We start from the raw sequence: 25,661 nt of genomic DNA on the forward strand, positions 1-25,661 counted from the left end.
TTGTTATGGATGGTTTGGGAATCGCTTCCTTTTAGGTGGTTGTAGAATTTAACGGCTCTTATCTCTCTCTCTTCCTGTCTGTCTCTCTCCCTGTCTCTCACTCTCCCTGTCTCTCTGTCTCTCTCTCTCCCTGTTTCTCTCTCCCTATCTCTCTCCCTGTCTTTCTCTCTCCCTGTCACCCTCTCCCTGTCTTTCTCTCTCTGTCTCTCTCTCCCTGTCTCTCTCTCCCTGTTTTCTTCTTCCTGTGTATGGTGATCTGATAGAAAGAGAGAGAGAGGGGCTCCAACCTGGTCTTCATGTTTCGTCTACCCTTCGCTGCTGGGAAGGTGTTCAGTGTCAGCATGCTGGATACTCTACTGTATCAGGTTAGTCTGAAATCTCACCCCAACACAGCAACGCTCCATATTTCAAAACTCAGTCTACAATATTTGTATTACCCTTTATTGCTCAATGACCCTCTGTTGTTTGTTGTGTGTTCCCACCAGTCCTTTGTGAAGGACTACATGATTTCCATCACCAGACTGTTGCTGGGACTAGACTCCATGCCTGGCTCAGGCTTCCTCTGTGCTGTGAGTAACTCATCTACTCATGTCCTCAATAGTTATCATGAGAAAGCTATGAAATGTGATAATCAACAATATAATGTATAGTATACAGCCATGCTTAGATTTTACTAAGGTTGAAGGGACATCAGTGTAGCTGCCTGGTACTGAGGTTGAAGGGACATCAGTGTAGCTGCCTGGTACTGAGGTTGAAGGGACATCAGTGTAGCTGCCTGGTACTGAGGTTGAAGGGACATTAGTGTAGCTGCCTGGTACTGAGGTTGAAGGGACATCGGTGTAGCTGCCTGGTACTGAGGTTGAAGGGACATCAGTGTAGCTGCCTGGTACTGAGGTTGAAGGGACATCAGTGTAGCTGCCTGGTACTGAGGTTGAAGGGACATCGGTGTAGCTGCCTGGTACTGAGGTTGAAGGGACATCAGTGTAGCTGCCTGGTACTGAGGTTGAAGGGACATCAGTGTAGCTGCCTGGTACTGAGGTTGAAGGGACATTAGTGTAGCTGCCTGGTACTGAGGTTGAAGGGACATCAGTGTAGCTGCCTGGTACTGAGGTTGAAGGGACATCAGTGTAGCTGCCTGGTACTGAGGTTGAAGGGACATTAGTGTAGCTGCCTGGTACTGAGGTTGAAGGGACATCAGTGTAGCTGCCTGGTACTGAGGTTGAAGGGACATTAGTGTAGCTGCCTGGTACTGAGGTTGAAGGGACATCAGTGTAGCTGCCTGGTACTGAGGTTGAAGGGACATTAGTGTAGCTGCCTGGTACTGAGGTTGAAGGGACATTAGTGTAGCTGCCTGGTACTGAGGTTGAAGGGACATCAGTGTAGCTGCCTGGTACTGAGGTTGAAGGGACATTAGTGTAGCTGCCTGGTACTGAGGTTGAAGGGACATCAGTGTAGCTGCCTGGTACTGAGGTTGAAGGGACATTGGTGTAGCTGCCTGGTACTGAGGTTGAAGGGACATCAGTGTAGCTGCCTGGTACTGAGGTTGAAGGGACATCGGTGTAGCTGCCTGGTACTGAGGTTGAAGGGACATTAGTGTAGCTGCCTGGTACTGAGGTTGAAGGGACATCGGTGTAGCTGCCTGGTACTGAGGTTGAAGGGACATTAGTGTAGCTGCCTGGTACTGAGGTTGAAGGGACATCAGTGTAGCTGCCTGGTACTGAGGTTGAAGGGACATTAGTGTAGCTGCCTGGTACTGAGGTTGAAGGGACATTAGTGTAGCTGCCTGGTACTGAGGTTGAAGGGACATCAGTGTAGCTGCCTGGTACTGAGGTTGAAGGGACATTAGTGTAGCTGCCTGGTACTGAGGTTGAAGGGACATCGGTGTAGCTGCCTGGTACTGAGGTTGAAGGGACATTAGTGTAGCTGCCTGGTACTGAGGTTGAAGGGACATCAGTGTAGCTGCCTGGTACTGAGGTTGAAGGGACATTAGTGTAGCTGCCTGGTACTGAGGTTGAAGGGACATTAGTGTAGCTGCCTGGTACTGAGGTTGAAGGGACATCGGTGTAGCTGCCTGGTACTGAGGTTTATGAAGGTGGGGTGTTTGGGTTCTCATAGATGAAGATCACTGAGGATGACCTGTGGATCCGCACCTATGGTCGACTCTACCAGAAACTGTGCTCCTCCACTGGTGACATCCCCATCGGCATCTACCGCACTGAAGCCCAAAAGTTACCCGTCTCTGAGGTACCTGTCTGGACAGAAAGATCATCATTTACAGGAGTCAATGACACCAAGCTGTACATCATCATGATGTTTTAGTGATAAAACATCAACACCCAGAATAAAAACTCACCTCACTCAATAACAACTCACAATAGAAACAGCTGCTGCTTGATATTGGTCTGAGCTGTGTGTGTCTCTCTCTCTCAGTCCCAGGTGTCCATCACAGTGGAGGACTATGAGGACACCAGAGAGCCCAGAGAGCCCCTGCTGTCCCGGAGGGGTCCCCACCGCAACTCCACCTCTTCCGAACCCCCCTCCTCTTCCTCCCACTCCTCGGACCACCCCCTCCTCCGGCGGAAGAGCATGCAGTGGGCCAGAAGGCTGAGCAGGAAGGGGGGTCGGGGGCCCAGCGGGTCAAAGGGGGCCACAGGAAGCGCTGCGGAGAGGATCAGCCAGCAGAGACTGACCCTGTTCAGACGCTCTGAGAGACAGGAGCTCAACGCTCTGGTCCGCACGCGCATGAAACACCTGGGCCTCTCAGCCACCGGATTCAGTGAGTACTGTTGGATATGTTCTGAGGGGTGGATGTGTGGTCATGTAGCACTGCACTGTGCCTGCCTAATGGAATAGAACCGTTTGTTCATAGCTTTGTGTTTTCCTCCACTATTCTTTTTATCAACATTACTGAGGAACAACTTAATTGGTATCATTTGAGTTCCTGTGACATGTCATGTTTATTTCCTGTCTTGTGGTGTGTACTTCCTGTGTCAGATGGGATGACGGACCAGGGCAACAGATTGTCTTACATCCTCATCAACCCCTCTCCTGACACCAGGCTGGAGCTGCACGATGTGGTGTGAGTACACAATATCCTGATGGCTCAGTCAAATCACACATCATCAGAAGGCAATTTCACACAATTTCCCTCAATATACTGGTCCAACTTAAATTAAGTCTTGCACATTCACTCAGGAAGAAATCACTAAAGTTAAGTGGGTAACCCTTCATTAAAAAGCCTGCAGGTATAATGGTTTATAATGGCTTATAACTTCTTATAAGAATGTATGAGCATTTGTTAAATGTATTATTCATCTAAGTGTGTCTTGGTGTGTGTGTCCCATGTCCAGGTACTTGATCAGACCAGACCCTCTGTCTCTGTTGCCTAACCAGGGGGGCAGTAGGAAGGTCAGCAACAGCCGCTCCGAGGGCCACAGGTTCGACACACAGAACAGCACCCATTTGTGAGCGTAGACAACAGAACTCAGCAGCATAGTGGGAGTGGAGAGAGAAACGAGAGAGAGAAAGAGAGACAGAGAGACAGAGAGAGAGTGAGGGAGAGAAAGAGAGAGAGCGAGGGAGAGAAAGAGAGAGAGAGAAACAGAAAGAGAGAGGGGGGGGATACTATAGGGAAGGACACATATTCCACATCTACTCTGGACAGTCACAGCTGTCACTTAGTTTTGTATTCGGAAACTCAAATGCATGGACCTTTTCTACTAGCTGATTTGTTTAATTTATGCACCGTTTCATTTTTGAAGTGGAGAGCTGGGGACACAGAAGTGCATTCAATGAACTTGTATTTGTATTTATGTATGTGCATGTACTGTATATGTGTTATGAGCCAGACACTGCCATTTATATCTGGACAGCCAAAGGAACACATTTCCAAATGACTGTTATTTTTCTGTCTCTATGTGGTTGTGTATGTCGAGGTGATTGCAGCCGAGCCAACAGTATGCTGATCTGGGGTTTCATAAATATTTTTTGTACCTTTTTATCTGATCGTACTGTTACTTTAACTCTCAGTCAGTTCCCACGTTCATCTTTTAGCTCACCAGCAGCAGAGGAAGCCAAAGAGCAGTGATCACCTGTCAATTTCCACAATTAGAGATCTAGCAGGCATACACTAATGCTGGATAATCTATAACACCATTTACTGTCTTCAGAAAGAAAGGGAATAGCCTTGAAGGAGTGACCCAGTCGATGAGTATCTCTTGAACAAAGCTAGTATTCGTTTACTGATTCATGTAACTTTATGGATAGTTCTGTGGCCAAGGCCAGCCTTTCTGACTCTTAGTTAGTTAGTTAGTTAGTTAGTTAGTGTTTACCCTTCCCCACGTCTCCTCAACCAGCTCGCTATTCTATTATTGTCATGCATGTTGGAGAGTCATGCATGTGGAGACCAAGGACTTGAAAGCCGTGTGAATCTTTGTCTGAAACCCAGCTGAGGTTTAGCAGAGATGGTGGCGCCACCGTGTGGTGAGAACGCTGCTCAGCATCCCTGCACTACAGTGCCCTCATTCAGTGCTGTTTCAACAGATATGGAAATATGTATATATTAAAGTTGCTATACATCTACTCTTTTAATGGCTCAGTTTGATTTCCAATTCATTTTCAAAGCTGTCATTATACTCTCACACTGTAGCCAAGCTTGGCTGCCGTGCCTGTGTATCTTGTTCCCCCAGTTATCGCTTGCTGTGATCATATGTTTGTATTGGTGCCAGTCTGCTCTGAAGGTTATGCATAGAGGTGTTTTCCTATCCTTATGAATCCCCTAATGGTCTGAATGCAGTCTCCGATAACGAGGGAACATTGCCTTTACATTTTAACCGTGCTGTAATGCTGAACTTCAGCGATACAGATTGAATACGGCCCTATGTGTTTTATAAACATACAGAACATATATATATAATTATAAACTGGGTGCCTCAGGCCCTGAATGCTGATTGGCTGACAGCCTTGGTATATCAGACCGTATAGCATTGATATGACAAAACATTTATTTTTACTGCTCTAATTACGTTGGTAACCAGTTTATAATAGCAATAAGGCACCTCGGAGGTTTGTGGTATATGGCCAATATACCACGGCTAAGGGCTGTGTCCAGGCACTCCGCTTTGCGTCGTGTGTAAGAACAGCCCTTAGCCGGTGTATATTGGCCATATACCACAAACCTCCTCGGGCCTTATTGCTTAAATCGACCACCATTATGACCACCATTTTATGTAACAGGGTTCCTTCACTTTCCATTTATCACACTGGTTCACATTCTGTCCTACTCTTACAGAAACCCACTGCCTCTATTATTATACTCTAACCTACTCACACACTCACAAACAAACATACAGTCCTTATGAATGACTCAATAGATTAGATTACTCCTGCAAGGAAACACACACTGCCCTCTGACACAGTAAATCCCTGTCATTGTGAGTGTGGCAGTAGTAGGATGATTAAGGGTGTCACTGAGAGGGAAATCAGCCATATCACCTCCCATGAGCAGCGTCATCATGAGTCGTTTACCTCCCTCTAAGAACCACAGTGCTGGCCCAAGTGCTTTCCACTTCTTTTTATTTAACCTTTATTTAACTAGGCAAGTCAGTTAAGAACGCATTCTTATTTACAGCCTACCCCGGCCAAACCCTCCCCTAACCCGGACAACGCTGGGCCAATTGTGCGCTGCCCTTTGGGACTCCCGATAACGGCCGGTTGTGATACAGCCCGGGATCAAACCAGGGTCTGTAGTAACGCCTAGAGCACAAAGATGCAGTGCCTTAGACCGCTGCGCCACTCAGGAGCTGGTTTGTCCAGGCCGTGGGAAGCGTCTTTTCATCAGCTCCCTGAATCTGATCTACCTTCTGCTCCCAAAGCTGAGTTGTTTACATTACCTCATTCATCTCCCATTGTTCAATGGACACACAGCTTTTAGCTGCAGTCCAGGCTGCGTCCCCATGCCTACTGTTGGCTTAGCTCTCATCACAGTTTACATTATGTAACTTCCCACTGGGCACAGACTCAATTCAACGTCTATTTCACGTTGGTTCAACGTGGAAACAATGTTGATTTAACCAGTGAGTTCCCAGTGGGTTCTATTTCATTTGCAACCATCAGGTATGGTATTAACGTCCTTAATTTCCCATACACAGCCCCTTCTGCCCATGGCACACACACACACACACACACACACACACGACTCAGCATACTACCTCATATACACAATCTAATGTGGACTGGGTGTGGTGAGGCTACAGAATAAACACTCAATGAAAATAATTGACGTTATAAATGGGGTGAGAAGGAGAGCCCCGAATAGTCACACACTCCAGGTCGAGGCAGAGACTGAAACGAGAAGAAATGGCAGCTAAAGCATGCAGCGTCCTGATCACGGGGGCCAACCGAGGCCTGGGTTTGGAGATGGTTAAACAGATGGTGGAGTCTCCCTGGCCGGTCCGCCAGTTATTAGCCTGCTGCCGAGACCTAGACGGGCTCAGAGCTGAGGTGAGAGCAGAGAGAGGAGATTGGAGTGTTCCTTATTCCATGTTGTTCTTAGGGCAGCTATGTCCTTGAGGGCAGAGCCATGTATTTAGAGAGTTGGGTCAACTTTTAGAATGTTGTATTTTGTTTTAATTCTAGACATTGTTACATAGCCTTATTTAAATCAAATCAAATGTTATTGGTCACATACATACAGTATATTTAGGAGATGTTATTGTGGGCGTAGCAAAATGCTTGTGTTCCTAGCTCCAACAGTGCAGTAGTATCTAACAATTCACAACAATACACACAAATCTGAAAGTAAAAGAATGGAATTAAGAAATATATAAATATCAGGACGAGCAATGTCGTAGTGGCATTGACTAAAATACAGTAGAATAGAATACAGTATATATATGAGATAAGTAAAGCAGTATGGAAACATTATTAAAGTGCCCAGTGATTCCATGTCTATGTACATAGGGCAGCAGGTGCAAGGTTGAGTAACCGGGTGGTAGCCGGCTAGGGATGGCTATTTAACAGTCTGATGGCCTTGAGATAGAAGCTGTTGTCAGTCTCTCGGTCCCAGCTTTGATGCACCTGTACTGACCTCGCCTTCTGGATGATAGCGGGGTGAACAGGCAGTGGCTCAGGTGGTTGTTGTCCTTGATGATCGTTTTGGCCTTCCTGTGACATCGGGTGCTGTAGGTGTCCTGGAGGGCAGGCAGTGTGCCCCCGGTGATGCGTTGGGCAGACCGCACCACCCTCTGGAGAGCCCTGCGGTTGCGGGCGGTGCAGTTTCCGTACCAGGTGGTGATACAGCCCGACAATTATGCATCTTTAAAAGTTTGTGAGGTTCTTAGGGGCCAAGATTAATTTCTTCAGCCTCCAGAGGTTGAAGAGGTTCTGTTGCGCCTTCTTCACCACACTGTCTGTGTGGGTGGACCATTTCAGATTGTCAGTGATGTGTACGGTGAGGAACTTGAAGCTTTCCACCTTCTCCACTGCTGTCCCGTTGATGTGGATAGGGGCGTGCTCCCTCTGTTGTTTCCTGAAGTCCACGATCAGCTCCTTCATTTTCTTGACGTTGAGGGAGAGATTATTTTCCTGACACCACTCTGCCAGGGCCCTCACCTCCTCCATGTTGGTAATCAGACCTACTACTGTTGTGTGGTCTGCAAACTTGATGATTGAGTTGGAGGCGTGATTGGCCACGCAGTAATGGGTGAACAGGGAGTACAGGAGGGAGCTGAGAATGCACCCTTGTGGGGCCCCAGTGTTGAAGATCAGCGAAGTGGAGATGTTGTTTCCTATCTTCCCCACCTGGGGGGCGGCTCGTCAGGAAGTCCAGGACGCAGTGGCACAGGGCGGGGTTCAGACCAGGGCCCCAAGCTTAATGATGAGCTTGGAGGGTACTATGGTATTGAAGGCTGAGCTATAGTCAATGAACGGCATTCTTAGGTAGGTATTCCTCTTGTCCAGATGGGATAGGGCAGTGTGCAGTGCAACGGTGATTATTAAATATTCCCCATATAACGTTAATAGGGCGCTCACATGGCTGCCTTAGAATGTTGAAATAGTGTCATGTAAATGCATCATAATGCACAAACCTCAATGGCCCAACTCTCTAAATACATGGCTCTGTTTGAAGGCAAACTCCACTGAATAAGGAAAACTCTACTGAGCAAAGATAGAAAATAAAGCCTTCCTGGAGATGTATTTTCTGTGTCTAACCAACAATGTGTCCTTTGTGTTTAAGGGTCTGCGAGACCTGGCAAAGAAGCACCCCAATGTCATCACTGTCATCCGTCTTGGTGAGTACTCGCTCTGTTCCATTCTTTTGTTTCTTCACGCTCTAGCACTAGGACTATTGAGCCTATTAATGGCACTGTTGTCAATCTCACCAGTCACAGCATGCACTTGTATTGCCTATACTGTATGAATCACATGGCAGAGTGCCAGGTTACTCTGAGCTGGCCAGCAGGGATGTTAGACTGGATACTGGGTTTGACTAGCCCCAGATCTGTTTGTGCTTTCAGGACAATTACTGTTAGGGGTGGCAAGACAGCACAAACAGATCTGGGTTTAGTCTAGCGGTTGACTGACTGACTTTTTCTCCTCTGTGTCTGTCAGACGCCACAGACCCCTGCAGCATTAAGGAGTCCGCCAGGTGGGCAGTCTGGTGGGGAAGGCTGGGCTCAACCTGCTGGTAAACAACACGGGGGTGTTGACTCACGGCACCATGCAGACCACAAGTACCCAGGACATGCAGGCTGCATTCAACACCAACATCATGGGCCCCATGGACGTCACTAAGGTGAGAGCAGAGAGCCAGAAAAACACACATACAAATACATTTTAGAGGACATTCAAAATGTATTTGTTTTTCCTAATGTCTGCAAACAAAAGGTGCAGAATACTGAAGAATGATTCATTTTTCTCTGTCTCCCTCTCTGTCCCTGTGGTCTTCATAAGGAGTTTCTGCCCTATCTGCAGACAGCAGCCACAGCCAGTGGGAAACCAGGAATGTCCTGCAGTAAGCCAGCTGTGGTCAGCATTTCCAGCATGGTGGGCTCCATGGCAACCGTCAAGGAGATGTATTCTTTCTTCCCTATGGCATCAGCAAAGTAAACAGACCTCTGTTACCCTGCCTGTCATAACACATCCTCTCCCATCACATTATATTCCCTGTCAGGTTAGCCCAGCCATGTCAGTGGAGGCTGGTGTCAATTTAAATCGGCGGACGGGCTCTTTTTAAAGACTGGAATGGAATACATGTCATGTGTCTGATGAGTTTGAAACCTTTTCATTCATTCCGTAGTCATGGTTCTACATCCAATCTATTGTCCTGTATCCTCTCCTCTTTAACAGCCTCCCTCCCTTCTCTCTTCCTGCTCCTCCTTTCCTCTCCTCTCAGGCTGGTCTGAACATGCTGACGCTCTGCGCTACAGAGGATTTCAGGAAGGATGAGATCCTGTTTGTGGTCCTGCACCCGGGCTGGGTCCGCACTGACATGGGTGGAGAAGGGGTGAGTCTGACTGGCAGGGTGCTTCTATTGACCACATTGACCTCAAGGGTGGGAAAGGATGTAATGAACTATGTTTAAGCACCTTAGAGCAGTGTTGTCCCAATAGTCCATCAGGAGCAGGAGTCAGAACCCAATAGTGGGTCGTGGCATAAGCCTAAAACTGGGCTTTGGTCTGATGTTCTGTTTTGATTATCTGGAGGGGTCAAGACAACATTTGAAAGGCTTTGATTAGTCATGGCCCAATAAAGTCTAATACTGCCACAGAGGCCGACCATGTATGTGTTTACTATGACCGCCAGGGGGCGATCGATGCTCCAGAGAGTGTGGAAGGACTCCTGAGCGTGATGGACTCCCTTACTAAGAAACAGACTGGGGCCTTCCTGGACTATGAGGGCAAAGTCATGCCTTGGTAAACTCACTGGATTGTACTGAATACTGGAGAACTCTGAACACAATCTTTTATAATCATTCTATAAACCTTCTATAAATATGCATCAAATAAACATGAGTACAATCAAGTGGTATCTCCCCAAAGTTTATTCAATTGAGAAGGGAAAAAAAAACATTTTGGGGCTTTTATATACAGGAGTTGTAATATTCATTGTGTTGTATCGAATATCTTCATTCATCTCACACATGCTCTTTACTACACGTTCCATAACATGGCAAAAAAGCCAATGTCAAATGGAGTCTTTCGGTAATAATTAGTATCTAATTTCTTCTATCGATAAAGTCAAAAGGCAATCAAAAGAATCTGTAAAAGATCTTACAAAATGTTTTCCACACACACCGTGCCAAACATTTCACTATGCCATTACCTATGTGTCTGGAGGCTGGATATGTGCCTTGGATGTACAGCTACCACTCTCTTTGAATGGTGCTGTCAGAACCCCTCATCACCAGGTGGCGCTGTTCCACACAGCCACTTTGACGGGGCAGATCTTCAGCGGGCCGGGGTTGTTGCCGTTGATGTTGGCCCCAGGGCAGAAGAAGGGGAACATCCTCTCAGTGAAGATATCATTGAAGGTGTAGATGGACGTCATGTTAACAGGGTTGGAGAAGGTCACCTCCCCAGAGTTGTAGTCCAGCTGCACCCTGACCCTCTTCAGCCCCCCTGTCAGTTTGAGAGGGGTGCGTGGCCGGGTCATGGCCATATACTCACCCTCGCAGTGGGAGATCATCCACAAGCCGCCCTCAGGGCAGCCTGAGATCCGGCCCTTCCTGTTGATGGACTCCTTGGCCACACCCAGCATCCAGTCGTCCTTGTCCCCTACCTCTACCTCCCAGGCGTGGCAGCCGGTGGTGAAGCCCTCAGAGCCCAGGACGAACACGAAGTGGTCAAAACGCTCTGGGTTGTCTGGGAGCACCTGCACATGACCACTGTTGGTCACACTGGTCAGGTCCTTGTTCAGAGAGAGCCAGGAGTAGGCCGTGTTAGGATCCAGAGTCACAGGAGCTGGGAGATGGAGAAAAGGGCTTTAGTGATGGAAACAGTTTTAGAAAATATTTACAATGTAACGGCCGTCATTGAAGAGAGTTGACCAAGGCGCAGTGTGGTTAGTGCTCATCGTGAATTTATTAAAGATAGAATACTTTAAACAAAAAAAACAAGAAACCGACAGCCAAACAGTTCTGTCAGGTGCAAAACACTAGACCGAAATTAACTACCCACAAACCCCAAAGGAAAACAGGCTGCCTAAGTATGACTCCCAATCAGCGACAACGATGTACAGCTGTCCCTGATTGAGAGCCATACCAGGCCAAAACAAAGAAATACAAAGCATAGAAAAAAAGGACATAGAATGCCCACCCAAATCACACCCTGACCAAACCTAAATAGAGACATAAAAAAGGCTCTCTCAGGTCAGGGCGTGACAGTACCCCCCCCAAAGGTGCGGGGGTACTCCGGCCGCAAAACCTGAACCTATAGGGGAGGGTCTGGGTGGGCATTTCTCCGCGGTGGCGGCTCTCGAGCAGGACGCAGACCCCGCTCCACCACTGGCTCACCCCACTTAGGTGGCGCCTCTAGAGCAGGGTCCCTCGCCGCGGGCTCCAGACTGGAGGGAGACTCTGGCTGCGCCGGAGGACAGGCGGGCGACTCTGGCTGCGCCGGAGGACAGGCGGCGACTCTGGCTGCGCCGGAGGACAGGCGGGCGACTCTGGCTGCGCCGGAGGACAGGCGGGCGACTCTGGCTGCGCCGGAGGACAGGCGGGCGACTCTGGATGCTCCGGACTGTAGGGCGACTCTGGGAGCTCCGGACTGTAGGGCGACTCTGGGAGCTCCGGACTGTGGGCCGTCTCTCTCGGTTCCGGACTGTGGGCCGTCTCTCTCGGTTCCGGACTGTGGGCCGTCTCTCTACGGGGTACTGTCGCCGGAAGCTCTGGACGGGGCACTGTCGCCGGAAGCTCTGGACGGGGCACTGTCGCCGGACACTCTGGACGAGGCACTGTCGCCGGACACTCTGGACGAGGCACTGTCGCCGACACTCTGGACGAGGCACTGTCGCCGGACACTCTGGACGAGGCACTGTCGCCGGACACTCTGGACGAGGCACTGTCGCCGGACACTCTGGACGAGGCACTGTCGCCGGACACTCTGGACGAGGCACTGTCGCCGGACACTCTGGACGAGGCACTGTCGCCAGACACTCTAGACGAGGCACTGTCGCCGGACACTCTGGACGAGGCACTGTTGCCGGAAGCTCTGGACGGGGACTGCGCACTGGAGGCCTGGTGCGTGGGGCTGGTAGTGGAGGTACCAGACTGGAGACACGCACCCCAAGGCTAGTGCGAGGAGCGGGAACAGGATGTACTAGACTGGGCTGACGCACTGGAGGCCTGGTGCGTGGGGCTGGTACTGGAGGTACCAGACTGGAGACACGCACTAGCCTTGAGACACTAAACCGAAAATAACTACCCACAAACCCCAAAGGAAAACAGGCTGCCTAAGTATGACTCCCAATCAGTGACAACGATGTACAGCTGTCCCTGATTGAGAGCTATACCAGGCCAAAACAAAGAAATACAAAGCATAGAAAAAAGGACATAGAATGCCCACCCAAATCACACCCTGACCAAACCTAAATAGAGACATAAAAAAGGCTCTCTCAGGTCAGGGCGTGACATACAAGTTGTGGATCTAGTAATAAATGAATTATCGCACATCTATACGAGTTAGTAGAAGTTCACTAGAACATTAGTTCATGCAGTTATAGCTAGCTAGATACCCAACAAGCCAAAGACTGGAGCATAAACAGACTACTGTCGTCTTGCTATACATACTGTACTCCACCAGCCCCACCATCTTCTCCCAGACCTTGTACTTGAGGGAGCTGACATGCTTCGCCACGTTGATCATAGCACCTGAGATCTCCTCTGGACCCTTCTGAGGTATCACAGCTCTGCAACAATATAACAGACAGTTAGTTCTAGTTGGAGTTTGGTACATTACATTATAAGGGTATTAGGTACTCAAGTCAGAACACTTACCTCTTCTTTGTGTTTCTGTAGTTCTGAAAAGGGAACAAGACAAATGTTTTGTAACTGTTTGTACTGTTAATACTGCTGGTTTATAAAAGTTTATATTCTTCTTACCTGGAGGAAAAGAGCATCACTGGAGGCTATGTCATTATCAATAGCGATGATGGCATGAGAGAGGGTGAGGATGTCTGCCGTGATGCCCTCTGTCTTCTTCCTCACCAGATGTCTCTTCTGCTCATCTTCCTCCTGTAGGATAGCTATCCTGGCTTCCTCCTCATTCTGAAGGAACTGCCTGAGCTGCTCAAACTCCTCTCTGATGTGATTCTCTGTCTGCTGGGTCTGGCTCTGGACAAACAGGAGAAACGGGTCATAGGAGAGATACAATCTTATATATAACTCTAGAACAGTGGCACACAATGGCAGACATTTGTCAAAACGTTGTTTTGGTAGGCAAGCCATTGACAACAAAGTCTCTTACAACCTAGACATGTTTGATTTCTGATTTGTAGGATAAATTCAATCAATTTAAAATAACTTTATTATCCCTCAAGGGGAAATTGCTTGGTCAAACACCAGGCACTTGTACTGCTTGCTCAAATACAAGGCACAAAGCATATTGACTGCTTTGTCCACATGAGGATATACTGTACACAAGTTATAAGACCATATTTTCAAGGGTTTGTTTTTTCAAAGGCATTCCTCCAACTGTTTACAGACTAACAGTGTGTGAGCTAAACATCAGTCAGTGTTGGGATCTGCTGATGTCCCACGGTTTTGGACGCCCTGTTTGTTGATACCTTGATGTGCACAGTTGTGTCATCACACTCCTGCTTGGCTTCATAGAGGCCACGGAGGCACTTCTTCAGAGGGATCAATTCTTTCTTCATTTCTTCCTGAGGGAGAGAGAGGAGGGGGAGAGAGAGAGAACATTTTTAGAGATACCACTGTAAAGTATATAAGCGGTAAAGTGGAAGCTTAGCTCAAGCAAATCTAGCCATGTAAACACGAACGTCAACGGCAGAGCTAAAGCTCATCTGAGGTCGTGCATAGGCTGCTGTTTAACCGTAATCAGGATATTTTGGTGATACTTTTTTTGGTGACACCATATTCTATGGTTTCTGGAGTACCATCTGCAACTGCACACATACGTTTACAATAGAAAAGTTTATTCTGAATTGAGAATTAAGAAAGTATCACCAGGTAAGGGTTAGTTGAAAAATTGCTGCCAGTGTTTTGCACTAGCATACGGTGTAACCGTGTAAGGAAGCATTCACGTATCACCTTACAATGTGTCGTTTTTTAATTTATTTTTATCCAGCTAGCAGATACAGTATCAATGGCTCTGGCTCCCTTTCAAAATGACACTGTTGTGAAATGTGTCACATCAATAACAATCATGTTTCACAATAGTTATGTTTGATTGCTGACGGTACAGCTTCAAGTTTTATACTGTTGCTAAAACGAGCTGGATTAAGAGTACATTTTCAAGGCAGTATGATCAATATAAAGTAGTATATCTGAATAAAAACTGTGAAATTAAAAGATTATCTGACAGAATACAATATTTGCAACACCATAAAAGAGAGGGTTACACAACCATCCAAAACTGAATGATACGAGACAAGCCGTTCTAACCTTGAGCTCCTGGGCCCCCTCCTCCAGTGGGATCACACAGTGGCCCTGGTGCCTCTTAGACGTGTGACACACACAGCAGAGCACCTCGGCATCGTCCTGGCAGAACAGCTTCAGCACCTCCCCGTGTGTGGGGCACTTCGCCTCAGACTTCACTGAGACGCCCCCTCTGTCCGGCCCCCCGCCCGCCTCGCCCTGGCTCCTCTGCTCCCTGAAGAAGGTATCGGCCACGTTCTTCAGAGCCAGGCTCACTGTGGGCTCCGTCAGGGAACACTTCCTGCGGCACACGGGACACTCGCGCCTCGCCTTCTTCTGGTTCCAGAACTGCTGCAGGCAGGCCCGGCAGAAGCTGTGGGTGCACTTGAGCACCACAGGGTCCCTGAAGATCTCGCAGCACACAGAGCAGGTTAGCTCATCCTCCAGCATGGAGCTCGAGTGAGAGGACACGGCCCTGGGCCGCAGAGCCATGACCACCTTGGGGCTCTGTAAGAACGAAGGTTTCCCAGGCTGGGAGGAAGCCCGTGGGCGCAGCGCCCTGACTGGCTCCTGCATTGTAGCTAGAGACTACTGTGGTGTATTCCCTTTTCAGTGGAGGAAATATCTTTCAGCAGTGCTGTAGCATCTACTCTTTCCTGAGGAAACCTCTCTGCCAGCTCTATCTCACATCCAGGAACAGACACTGGACTGACAGCTAAGGACACACAATATAGTAAATGAGGGACATGAGATCACATCCTATGGGTGACCTGGACTTGTAGAACAGGTCCTGCTCCGCCCCCTAAGGGAAAAATGTCTTTAAGTGCCAAATCACGTCCCCTGGCCTTCTACCTAGTCCTTAGTTATTATGCCTAGCCCAACTGGCCTCCCAGTCAGAGTCAGTCTGTCTGTTTCTGAGAAACGAGAGGCGGGAGTGTCATGTGTGGGTAGAGCCTGGAGCAACAGGTGCTGCGGTGGGAGTAGGGTTAGGAGGCCTCCGACTGTGCACAAACTGGTTGAATCAACTTTGTTCCAACGTAATTTGTCATCGTATTGTGACGTGGAAAATACATTGGATTTGAAAAAAGTAATCAACGTAAACTGTTGTTTTGAGGGTGAAATTTCAACCACAGGATTAAGTCATCATTGTAACACATTTTTAACGTAGACAAATCTTCCCACTGGGCACAGATGTCAATTCAACGTCTATTCCACGTTGGTTCACTGTAATTTCATTGAAATGACATGGAAACAATGTTGAGTCAACCAGTGTGTTCCCAGTGCATTGTATAAAATATGTTGAATTTGTACCTTTGAAATTAAGTCAGATGCAGTGGCTGCCCATCCATTAGGGTGTTAGGGGTGGTGCCCCACTTGTGATAGGTCAACAACAATAAAGAAATCTACATATATATATATATATTATACATATACAGTACCAGTCAAAAGTTTGGACACACCTACTCATTCTAGGGTTTTTATTTATTTACCTATTTTCTACAACTATTATTTAACTAGGCAAGTCAGTTAAGAACAAATTCTTATTTACAATGATGGCCTACCCCGGCCAAACCCAGAATACGATGGGTCAATTGTGTGCCACCCTATGGGACTCCCAATCACGGCCGGATGAGATACAGCCTGGATTCAAACTAGGGACTATAGTGACGCCCTCTTGCACTGAGATGCAGTGACTTAGACCGCTGCACCACTCGGGAGCAGCAGTAATAATAGTGAGTAGAATAATAGTGACGACATCAAAATTACAGTTGCAGTCGGAAGTGTACATACACTTCGGTTGCAGTCATTAAAACTCGTGTTTCAACCACTCCACAAATTTCTTATTAACAAACTATAGTTTTGGCAAGTCGGTTAGGACATCTACTTTGTGCATGACACAAGTAATTTTTCCAACAATTGTTTACAGACAGATTATTTCACTTAATCACAATTCCAGTGGGTCAGAAGTTTACATACACTAAGGTGACTGTGCCTTTAAACAGCTTGGAAAATTCCAGAAAATTATTTCATGGATTTAGAAGCTTCTGCTGGACTAATTGACATAATTTGAGTCAATTGGAGGTGTACCTGTGGATGTATTTCAAGGCCTACCTTCAAACTCAGTGCCTCTTTGCTTCACATCATGGGAAAATCAAAAGAAATCAGCCAAGACCTCAGAAAAACAATTGTAGACCTCCACAAGTCCGGTTCATCCTTGGGAGCAATTTCCAAATGCCTGAAGGTACCACGTTCATCTGTACAAACAATAGTACGCAAGTATAAACACCATGGGACCACGCAGCCGTCATACCGCTCAGGAAGGAGACGCGTTCTGTCTCCTAGAGATGAATGTACTTTGGTGCGAAAAGTGCAAATCAATCCCAGAACAGCAGCAAAGGACCTTGTGAAGATGCTGGAGGAAACAGGTACAAAGTATCTATATCCACAGTAAAACGAGTCCTATATCGACATAACCTGAAAGGCCGCTCAGCAAGGAAGAAGCCACTGCTCCAAAACCCGCCATAAAAAAGCTAGACTACGGTTTGCAAGTGCACATGGGGACCAAGATCATACTTTTTGGAGAAATGTCCTCTGGTCTAATGAAACAAAAATATAACTGGCCATAATGACCATCGTTATGTTTGGAGGAAAAAGGGGGAGGCTTGCAAGCCGAAGAACACCATCCCAACCGTGAAGCACAGGGTTGGCAGCATCATGTTGTGGGGGTGCTTTGCTGCAGGAGGACTGGTGCAATTCACAAAATAGATGGCATCATGATGTAGGAAAATTATGTGGATATATTGAAGCAACATCTCAAGACATCAGTCAGGAAGTTAAAGCTTGGTCGCAAATGGGTCTTCCAAATGGACAATTACCCCAAGCATACTTCCAAAGTTGTGGCAAAATGGCTTAAGGACAACAAAGTCAAGGTATTGGAGTGGCCACTCTACCATAAAGGCCTGATTGGTGGAGTGCTGCAGAGATGGTTGTCCTTCTGGAAGGTTCTCCCATCTCTACATAAGAACTCTGGAGCTCATTCATAGAGACCATCAGGTTCTTGGTCAAGACCAAGGCTCTTCTCCCCCGATTGCTCAGTTTGGTTGGGTGGCCAGAGTCTTGGTGGTTCCAAACTTAAGAATGATGGAGGCCACTGTATCTTACAGTGCACCTTCAATGCTGAAGAAATGTTTTGGTACCCTATCTGTGCCTCGACACAATCCTGTCTCAGCGGTCTACGGACAATTCCTTCGACCTCATGGCTTGGTTTTTGCTCTGACATGCACTGTTAATTGTAGGACATTATATCAACAGGTGTGTGCCTTTCCAAATCATGTCCAATCAATTGAATTTACCACCTGACCTCAATTTCAGGTCTCATAGCCAAGTGAATACTTATGTAAATAGGGTATTTTTGTATTTTTAATACATTTGCTAAAACCTGTTTTTGCTTTGTCCTTTTGGGGTATTGTGAGCAGATTGATGAGGAAAAAATATAATTTAATCAATTTTAGAATACAGCTGTAACTTAACAAAATGTGGAAAAAGTCAAGGGGTCTGAATACTTTCCAAATGCACTGTAAATGTCTTATTTAATCATAGAAAGCCTGCATGTTCAAGATTGCATGCAAAAGGTTGCAGGTTTGTGACAATCTTCACAATTGCTGTAATCATCTGCACAGAATCTTGAACAGCATCAATAACTTAATTGCACTATGCACTTTTAATGTAATCTCAACTGCAATCCAGGTCATTTGGTTGTGCTATTAAATGAAGCACAGTGATAACACATTAGGTTGTATAAATACAAAACGGGACATTGTATTCCTATTTCAACTTTGTTGTGCATTTACATGGTTGAAAGCGCAGATAACACATTTAGATGATAACTAAACCAAACATCTGACATAGTTTTTCCTTTGGAATTTGGTTATTAGATGGTTGAAAGCATAGTGATAACACATTGGGAATTCAACAAACTTCTGGCTGTCTTTGAGTGGGTGAATAAAGGTTGAAATCACATTGACCAACATCTCAACCAAATATTACCCACATTTCCTCGTTGAAATGACGTGCTGTGTCCAGTGAACTGTATGCAGTAAACATGGTTGTTTTGGGGATTCAGGCCGCTAAAGGCTGACCGTGGCAAAAACTTCTAGAACGTGGGATGCTGAGTCAAGCATTTAGAAGAGGCTGTATATATTCCATCCCAGGACGAAGATTAGTGTCAGTGCAATTACAAATTAAAGCTTAGATGTGACTCTCAAACATTGATACGCCATATCAAATTCCCATTGTGTATTGCATTCCCAAACTGTCCTACTATTGAGGGCTGAAGGGAGATATTTGATGCATGTATTTTTTGAGGCGAGAACAGGACCTGATTACTCACCCACATAAACACCCACACACACACACCCATAAACACACGCACACCCATATAAACACACACACACACACACACCAATAAACACACAGCACTCCAGGGGGTGACGTGTGTCTCTCTAAGAAGAACATGTTACCATTAGCAGGTGAACAACTCAGCCAGCCTGTGCAAAATATCAGCTTGACTACGACCTGACGTTAGTTCATTTTCTTGCCCCAGTAAGGAGAGAGAGAGAACATTTTTAGAGATACCACTGTAAATAAGATTTTGCACAACAATCTGACATAATATATAGTAATATAGTAATATTTCCTGTTGAAGAGTCAAAGGCAACATTTGTGTATTCAACTGAGGGAAAGACATGGAAGACATCTTATTTCATAATCTTTGTCATTATTATTGCCATTATAAATCAGACATTGTAATAGAAAGCTATACCAAAACAATGTCCTCAGTATTACAGTGCCTATTATCAGTATTTTATGACAGTAACCATCTAGATATACTTCAACAGCATTGGAAGACAGAAAAACAACCAAACAATTTACTACAAAAATATGTTGTTCATTCAGAGATAACTATGGAAAAGATAAAACCCCAAAAAGTTAGGAAAAGAAATATTTTCTATGTTGAGTAATTATCTTCTATATCTTGGAACTTTGACCCATATTGCATGTTTTTTATTCATCTATAATGAAGTCACTAAAAGCCCAATGACTTTGCAGAAAGTAGTTTGGTTTGATAATGACATTGTGTCCCTATGGTAGTGTCCAGGTTCTTTCCTAAAGTAACAGTGTTGGACTTGGTCCTTCATTTCATTGCAGAATTGCATAATGGTGCATTTTTCTTTCATTACTTGACCGCTCCATGACTTATGTGCATAACTATTTGGCTCCTTCATGTTGAGACTGTCTGGTCCCTAAAAAAATGCAGTCTATTGGAAATGCCAACGCTTTTGGCATGGATATCAGTTTTCATTTTTACCAACTCAATTACAACTCTGTTTCATTTAAAACACCACTCCTTTAAAAAAATCCTGCAAAAACATTCTTAAAAAAAAAAAAATATGCTCACTCACAGTCTACCAATAAGACAATATTTTTTCCCCCACTTTTTTTTTAACAAGTACTTCAAATTCTTGAGTATTCTTGTAATACTGTAATATAACACTGCTTTTCTTAATACTGGAGTTTCCCTGGCAAAGTGGACCATTTAAGTATTAACCAATCAGACTATCTTTGCTAACAGACTGGGATGTGCTGCATGTAAAGTGCAGCTTGTTTCTATACCTTATTCACTTCATTAAAACTGATAGTGATTGTAGTTTCAACCATAGAAAAAGCTGCAGCTAATTTTGTAGTGACAACCTTCAGCAGCCAAAACACTCCTTCAATAGTGACACTCAACAGCACATAAAACCAAAAGAACTCACAACGAGGAAACAAACAATAGCACGTGCTAATAAGACGTTTTTTCTGACCATGCGATTTGACCAGAATATTCTGGGCCTGAGCATCTCAATACGCCCCTCTCTGAACAACACTGCACAGAACACAAATACTGTAGTCCAGTTCTATGCACCAGTGCTATGTAGTGAGTGACTGCTCCAGTGAAGTACAATGCACTTTTCTTATATTTTCTACAGCGCAGTGCAACAGTGCAAAGTGGAGGGGAAAACATCACAGTTTGTTTGAACTCAAACTTCAAAAGGTAGGTGTATGTAAGCCGTGGTCCCTCACTTCTCCCACTTGTTGCTCTCGGGATTGTTCCTCAGAGGACTAGTGGAACAAAGACCTGGGAGTTAACATGTGACGTGTTCAAGGTCAGGAGGTGTGTCCCCAACCACAAGACCTGGAAGAAAATTGAAAAGCACTTGCTGTTTGAAAACAATAACCTCCACGTATTCCATTCAATAGTCTGATGAGAGTATTTTCAGCCTGATCGAGTGATCAGAACTAGTGATCAGAGTCCTCTATCCTCTCCCATACACTGTCTCTATCCTCCCAAAGAGTCTCTCCCAAAAGTATCCCAACAAGAGTAGTAAACGCCACGTAAAAAATAATAAGTACACAGAAAACAATAAGTAAATCACATGATGGTAGTGTGGTGTTTCCTAGTAGTTCTGTTTGTTGCAGGTTGGTGCCTCAGCATTCAAAACCACACAGGTTGTTCCCCTGCTCCCTCCGGTTACAGCCGGCCGACCTTGGCGTCCCCGATGGCACCCCAGACGTCAAAAACAAATTCATCCGGGAAGGCGAAGTCACCAAGAGTCTCGTCCAACGCCTCGGCAAACTCATCTGGGTTCTTTTTGTCCTTCCCCAGCTCCACCATTGTAGCAGCTGACAGTGAGAGGGGTTAGACAGGGGTCAACCACAGCACAACAAAGTAATAGGAAGTTAAATAGTTAACCAAATAGCTACCGAGACTATCTGCATTGACCCTTTTTGCACTAACGTTGCCTCATCACATACATGTAATATTATCTGACCTCTTTATTCCAAGTCAAAATGTACATATCTACCTCGTACCCTGCAAATCGACTAGGTACTGGTACCCCGTGTATAATGCCAAGTTATCGTTACTCATTGTGTATCTATTATTACATATTTTACTTTTCTATTATTTCTCAATTTCTTTCTCTCTACATTGTTGGGAAGGGTCTGTGAGTAAGCATTTCACCGTTAGTCTACACCTGTTGTTGACGAAGCATGTAACAAATAGAATTTGATTTGAAGTGGTAACACACAAGTCACCACTTTGCTAACAGGAGCTGCATGTGTGAATCACATTCACACGTATACACACACCGTCTCCCTTACCCAGCTCACTGTCTCTGATGCCCATGTAACTCTCCAGGAGGTCATCCACTTTCTCTATGGCCTTCTCCTCAAACGCAGAGGGCTGACAAACAAATACCACAAACATAGTCATGACCTGAAACCATGTTTACCTTATTAACGGTAATAGAAGAACCAACACACACACACTCACCAGCTCCTCCACAGTGGCTGGGCCTTTGGAGCGTAAACGCAGGGTGCCCTTCCCTGTCCCCAGCTGGGTTCCTGAGCCAGCCCGGGCCCCTCCTGACCTCTGGCTGATCATGTCTACAGGTAAGGGAGACAACATAACATGTCAAAGGAGCATCAGGTTTCTGACCTCCTAATTCTATATCTAGCTAGTCAATGATAATACAAGAGCAATTAGTAAAAGGCATTACAAAGTTTGATAACTGCTGACTCATTCCTAAATAGAATCTGTCACACCATAATATGATTCATAATTATTTTGTCAGCACACACAATCTCTCACACACACACACACACAAACCCACCGAAGGCTTTCAAGGGCTCCACCATCTTGAGAACAAAGTCCTTCCCCTTGGGCAGCTCCTTGAGCATCTTGGCCACCTCGTAGTGTCGACAGCCAATGAGACTGTGGCCGTTGATGGACTCAATCATGTCTCCCACGTTGATGACCTGGATCTGATGGACCACGCTACCCTCCCTTATTCTCTGGAAGGGACAGGATGAGACAAAGTAAAAATCCACAATTTCACACAATCAGCCAATTTGGCAGTGGGCAACATAAACAACTCTATAATGTGCATAGGCAACTAACTAACATCTTATATTCAGTCTACTGTACATTCCACACTGTCGCTGCATTTGAGGCTCTGCGTTCCAAACGCTCCCATTCTGTTCTATTTTTAGTCCTCTGTGTGTGATGCTGATGCATTTCCTTCCACTGCCAGACTTCGAGGTGACAGACGACTCATTTCCTAGCCAGTAACCATGCCCACCTTGATGAAGGCGTATCCAGCTCCATTATCAGTGATGGTCAACCCCAGGGCGTCCTCCCCCTTGAACACCTCCACCTCCTTCCTCTGGCCTTTGATATGGGCGAAAATAAAGTCCTCCAGCCCAATCTGACCCCCCAGTAACTTGTCCATGTCCACCTTGTGAGTGTTCAGAGTGCAGAACATCACCTGAAGAGTTAGAAAGTGAGTCAGTAAAGGGATAAACTGAAGCAAATCTCTCTCTCTCACACACACACACACACACACACACACACACACACACACACACACACACACACACACACACACACACACACACACACACACACACACACACACACACACACACACACACGTCAGTCGTCATATTGTTCACCTCTGGTGGTGCGATCCCAAAGGCCTCTCCGATCTTGGTGTAGAGCTCTCGCACGTTGCTGAAGCCCTCGATGCGTCCCGTGGGGCTACCGTGTGCTAGCTGGGTGTGGAAGATCAGACGAGGTCTCAGGCTGGTGGGTGGGGGTGGCAGACCCTCCTGGGTAGTACCCTCCCCGAGCCCCACACCACCTCCATCCAGGCCGTCCATTCCTGGGACATTAAGGCCCGCTCGGATCGGCTCGGCTTCCTCGTTCTCCACTAGTGGAGATGCTTTCTTCCTTCTACCCAATCCAAGAGGCATTTTTATCCTTCTGTCTGTCTGTGGAAGTGAACAGATGCTGCTTTGGTAGGTAGCCAAAGGTCCTGTCTAGCATAGGACTCTCTCAAGTCTTCTTCCACCTGATGATTCACCACTGAACCCCAGCTATCTCTTGATGGTGGTCGTTGTAGCTAGCTACTGCTGTTGTTGGGACAAAACTTGTTTCCAGCAACTTCAAGTGTATGGCAACTAAACATTCAGATTGCATCTGTGAACAGATTGTGACAGGTTAGTTAAACATTATTACCAAACCCCATAGCTGGCGCATCACATCACAATACACTGGAAGATGGCTTTCAAAAACGAGTACCAAAACGCCCAGGAGCTAACTTGCCAGCTAGCTAGGTCACCCTTAAAACACTTATTCAGCCTACTTGTCTTGCCATCAAGTTACATGGCATTAGATAAGATGATAAACATCTAACATTGAATCAGAGATTGCACTTAATTTGACACACCTATTTTTTTTTAAACAGATTGTCAGCTAGGTAGCTAACTTGTTAGCTAGTTGGCTAACACAATATTAGCTGTTAGCTAGCTGAGAATGAAGGAATATAGCAGTCAAGGTAAGCATCTTACCAGAGCTTTAGCTAGCTAACTCGATTGTACGAGGTGATTGATTCAAGCCAGACGTGCAATGGAACATCAAAACACTAGGTTACTTCTTGATCCAAAGGTTGTGAAAGTAAAGTTACATCGCATTTGAATCGCTAGTCTTGTGAGATACGCAAACAAGAAAATGAGAGGAAAGGATGATCTGATGGTATGTATGTTGTTCAGCAGTGATGTTTTCATTAGATAGCACAGCCACAAAGTACAAATTGGCTATGTCGAGAGTAAAAAAATGGAAAACAAAAATGTGCTTTTTGGTTTTTATTTATGTTTGGGGTTAGGAATGAGGTTAGGAATGAGGTTAGCAGTGAGGTTAAGGTTAGGTTTAAAATCAGATTTTAAGAAGAGCAATAGTAGAAACAGGCGGGGTTTATTACTTTGCGGCTGTGGTAACAATTGACGACAGCAGGGGTGGGACTTCAGCACTGTATAATGGCCTCCTCCACTATAGGATTCCTCTCCTCGTCTCTAGCTCTTTGATGCCCCCTACTGTCCTAGGAATTCCAATAGTCCTCCTGGCATGAATAATTCATCTACACTGCCTGTAATGCATTTTATAATCTATCTAGTATAGATGGCAGACAGGCTTTTACTAAAAATGCTCAGCTTTTGATTCTAACTTGTAACAGATTCAGTTCCCATATGTCTCTCACTCCTTTTAACCCCTGGATGTGGATGTGTTTTTCAGAAGATTGCTTGTTTGACAATCTGCTCCAGGTAGAACAAAATGCAATCCGTTACAATGGTGCTTTGACCATAATCCAGTTAGCTAGTCCCTAGTTGGCAAAAATTGTGCATGTGTAAAATAATTGTGTTGTTAAATCAAATCAAACTTTGTCACATGCGCCGAACACCACAAGTGTGGACCTTACCGTGAACTGCTTACTTACAAACCCTTAACCAACAGTGCAAATACACTAAAGTAAAAAAATAATAAAAAGTAACACAATAACGAGGCTATATACAGGGGGTGACCAATAAAATGTGATACCGAGTCAGTGTGCAGGAAAGCAAAAAGTAGCTGGTTTGCGCCCCATGTGGGGCAGAACTAAATCCACTCGGTTACTTTAAAAGTTTGACATAAATAAGACAGAACTACATCATTTTGTACAATTTTATTTGATATTTACAAGTTTGCCAGTCTTTGCAACAACTAAAATACCACAAAATGCCAAGGGGGACCTCATTTGTTCAAAGGATAGGACAAATAAAATAAAAATGTTCAGTTTCATACAAATTAAAAGCAGATTGCTAACACCTATTTGTCAAATAAAATTCTGGGTGTTTAATAATAATAATAATAATAATAATACAGAATGTCTGCAAATTTTATAAAAACTATTTAAACTTTTCCATCAAAGGAAAACATTTGCAAATAAAGCAAATATTTTTTAACAAAAAAGTTAAACCGAGATTACACATCTCTACATTCATGTTAAACCACATTTATCGGTTAAAATTAATTAAGAGTGGAACTCCACTTGGATTGGAATGATAAATGGGTAAGTGTTGACTGATCATTACAACCTCAATGACAATCAAATTCATTACATCTCGCAACGGAAACCATTTAGCGTTTGAG

At 45.5% G+C, this 25,661-nt stretch overlaps 3 protein-coding genes and 1 pseudogene across 6 annotated transcripts in view; 2 read left to right on the forward strand and 2 right to left on the reverse strand.

Moving 5' to 3' along the window:
- LOC106606837 (potassium channel subfamily T member 2) overlaps positions 1 to 4,586 on the forward strand; it is a 71,233-nt gene extending 66,647 nt beyond the window's left edge. For all 3 annotated transcript variants that reach the window (XM_045720095.1, XM_045720096.1, XM_045720097.1), the window contains 6 exons: positions 264 to 365; positions 486 to 569; positions 2,116 to 2,244; positions 2,431 to 2,776; positions 2,995 to 3,079; positions 3,351 to 4,586. In XM_045720095.1, coding sequence (XP_045576051.1) covers positions 264 to 365; positions 486 to 569; positions 2,116 to 2,244; positions 2,431 to 2,776; positions 2,995 to 3,079; positions 3,351 to 3,468 — 864 coding nt within the window. In that variant the 3' untranslated portion in view covers positions 3,469 to 4,586. The remainder of the gene's footprint in view (positions 1 to 263; positions 366 to 485; positions 570 to 2,115; positions 2,245 to 2,430; positions 2,777 to 2,994; positions 3,080 to 3,350) is intronic.
- A 1,711-nt stretch (positions 4,587 to 6,297) lies between these two features.
- LOC106563954 (C-factor-like) lies at positions 6,298 to 10,170 on the forward strand (annotated as a pseudogene).
- On the reverse strand, positions 8,571 to 15,324 carry LOC106606840 (E3 ubiquitin-protein ligase TRIM35). Of its 2 annotated transcripts, XR_006770187.1 has the most exons (7): positions 14,621 to 15,324; positions 13,783 to 13,878; positions 13,100 to 13,330; positions 12,995 to 13,017; positions 12,788 to 12,906; positions 10,324 to 10,961; positions 8,571 to 8,789 (listed from the first exon to the last, which is right to left on the reverse strand). XR_006770187.1 is itself a non-coding variant. In XM_045720098.1 (6 exons), exons 1-6 carry the CDS (start codon positions 15,167 to 15,169, stop codon positions 10,402 to 10,404), a joined length of 1,578 nt encoding a protein of 525 aa, XP_045576054.1. In that variant the 5' UTR covers positions 15,170 to 15,323; the 3' UTR covers positions 10,025 to 10,401. The 2 variants fall into 2 exon arrangements, 1 of the variants encoding a protein (XP_045576054.1); XM_045720098.1 differs by lacking the exon at positions 8,571 to 8,789 and having other exon boundaries at positions 10,025 to 10,961; positions 14,621 to 15,323.
- Positions 15,325 to 19,350: 4,026 nt separating this feature from the next.
- Positions 19,351 to 24,285, reverse strand: LOC106606841 (PDZ domain-containing protein GIPC1). Its single transcript, XM_014203224.2, has 7 exons — positions 24,047 to 24,285; positions 23,150 to 23,675; positions 22,777 to 22,962; positions 22,309 to 22,489; positions 21,969 to 22,081; positions 21,797 to 21,878; positions 19,351 to 21,316 (listed from the first exon to the last, which is right to left on the reverse strand). Exons 2-7 carry the CDS (start codon positions 23,447 to 23,449, stop codon positions 21,165 to 21,167), a joined length of 1,014 nt encoding a protein of 337 aa, XP_014058699.1. The 5' UTR covers positions 23,450 to 23,675; positions 24,047 to 24,285; the 3' UTR covers positions 19,351 to 21,164.
- Positions 24,286 to 25,661: the final 1,376 nt, after the last annotated feature.

Source organism: Salmo salar, chromosome ssa06, assembly GCF_905237065.1.
Source record: "Salmo salar chromosome ssa06, Ssal_v3.1, whole genome shotgun sequence".
In the NCBI taxonomy this organism is placed as follows: domain Eukaryota; kingdom Metazoa; phylum Chordata; class Actinopteri; order Salmoniformes; family Salmonidae; genus Salmo; species Salmo salar.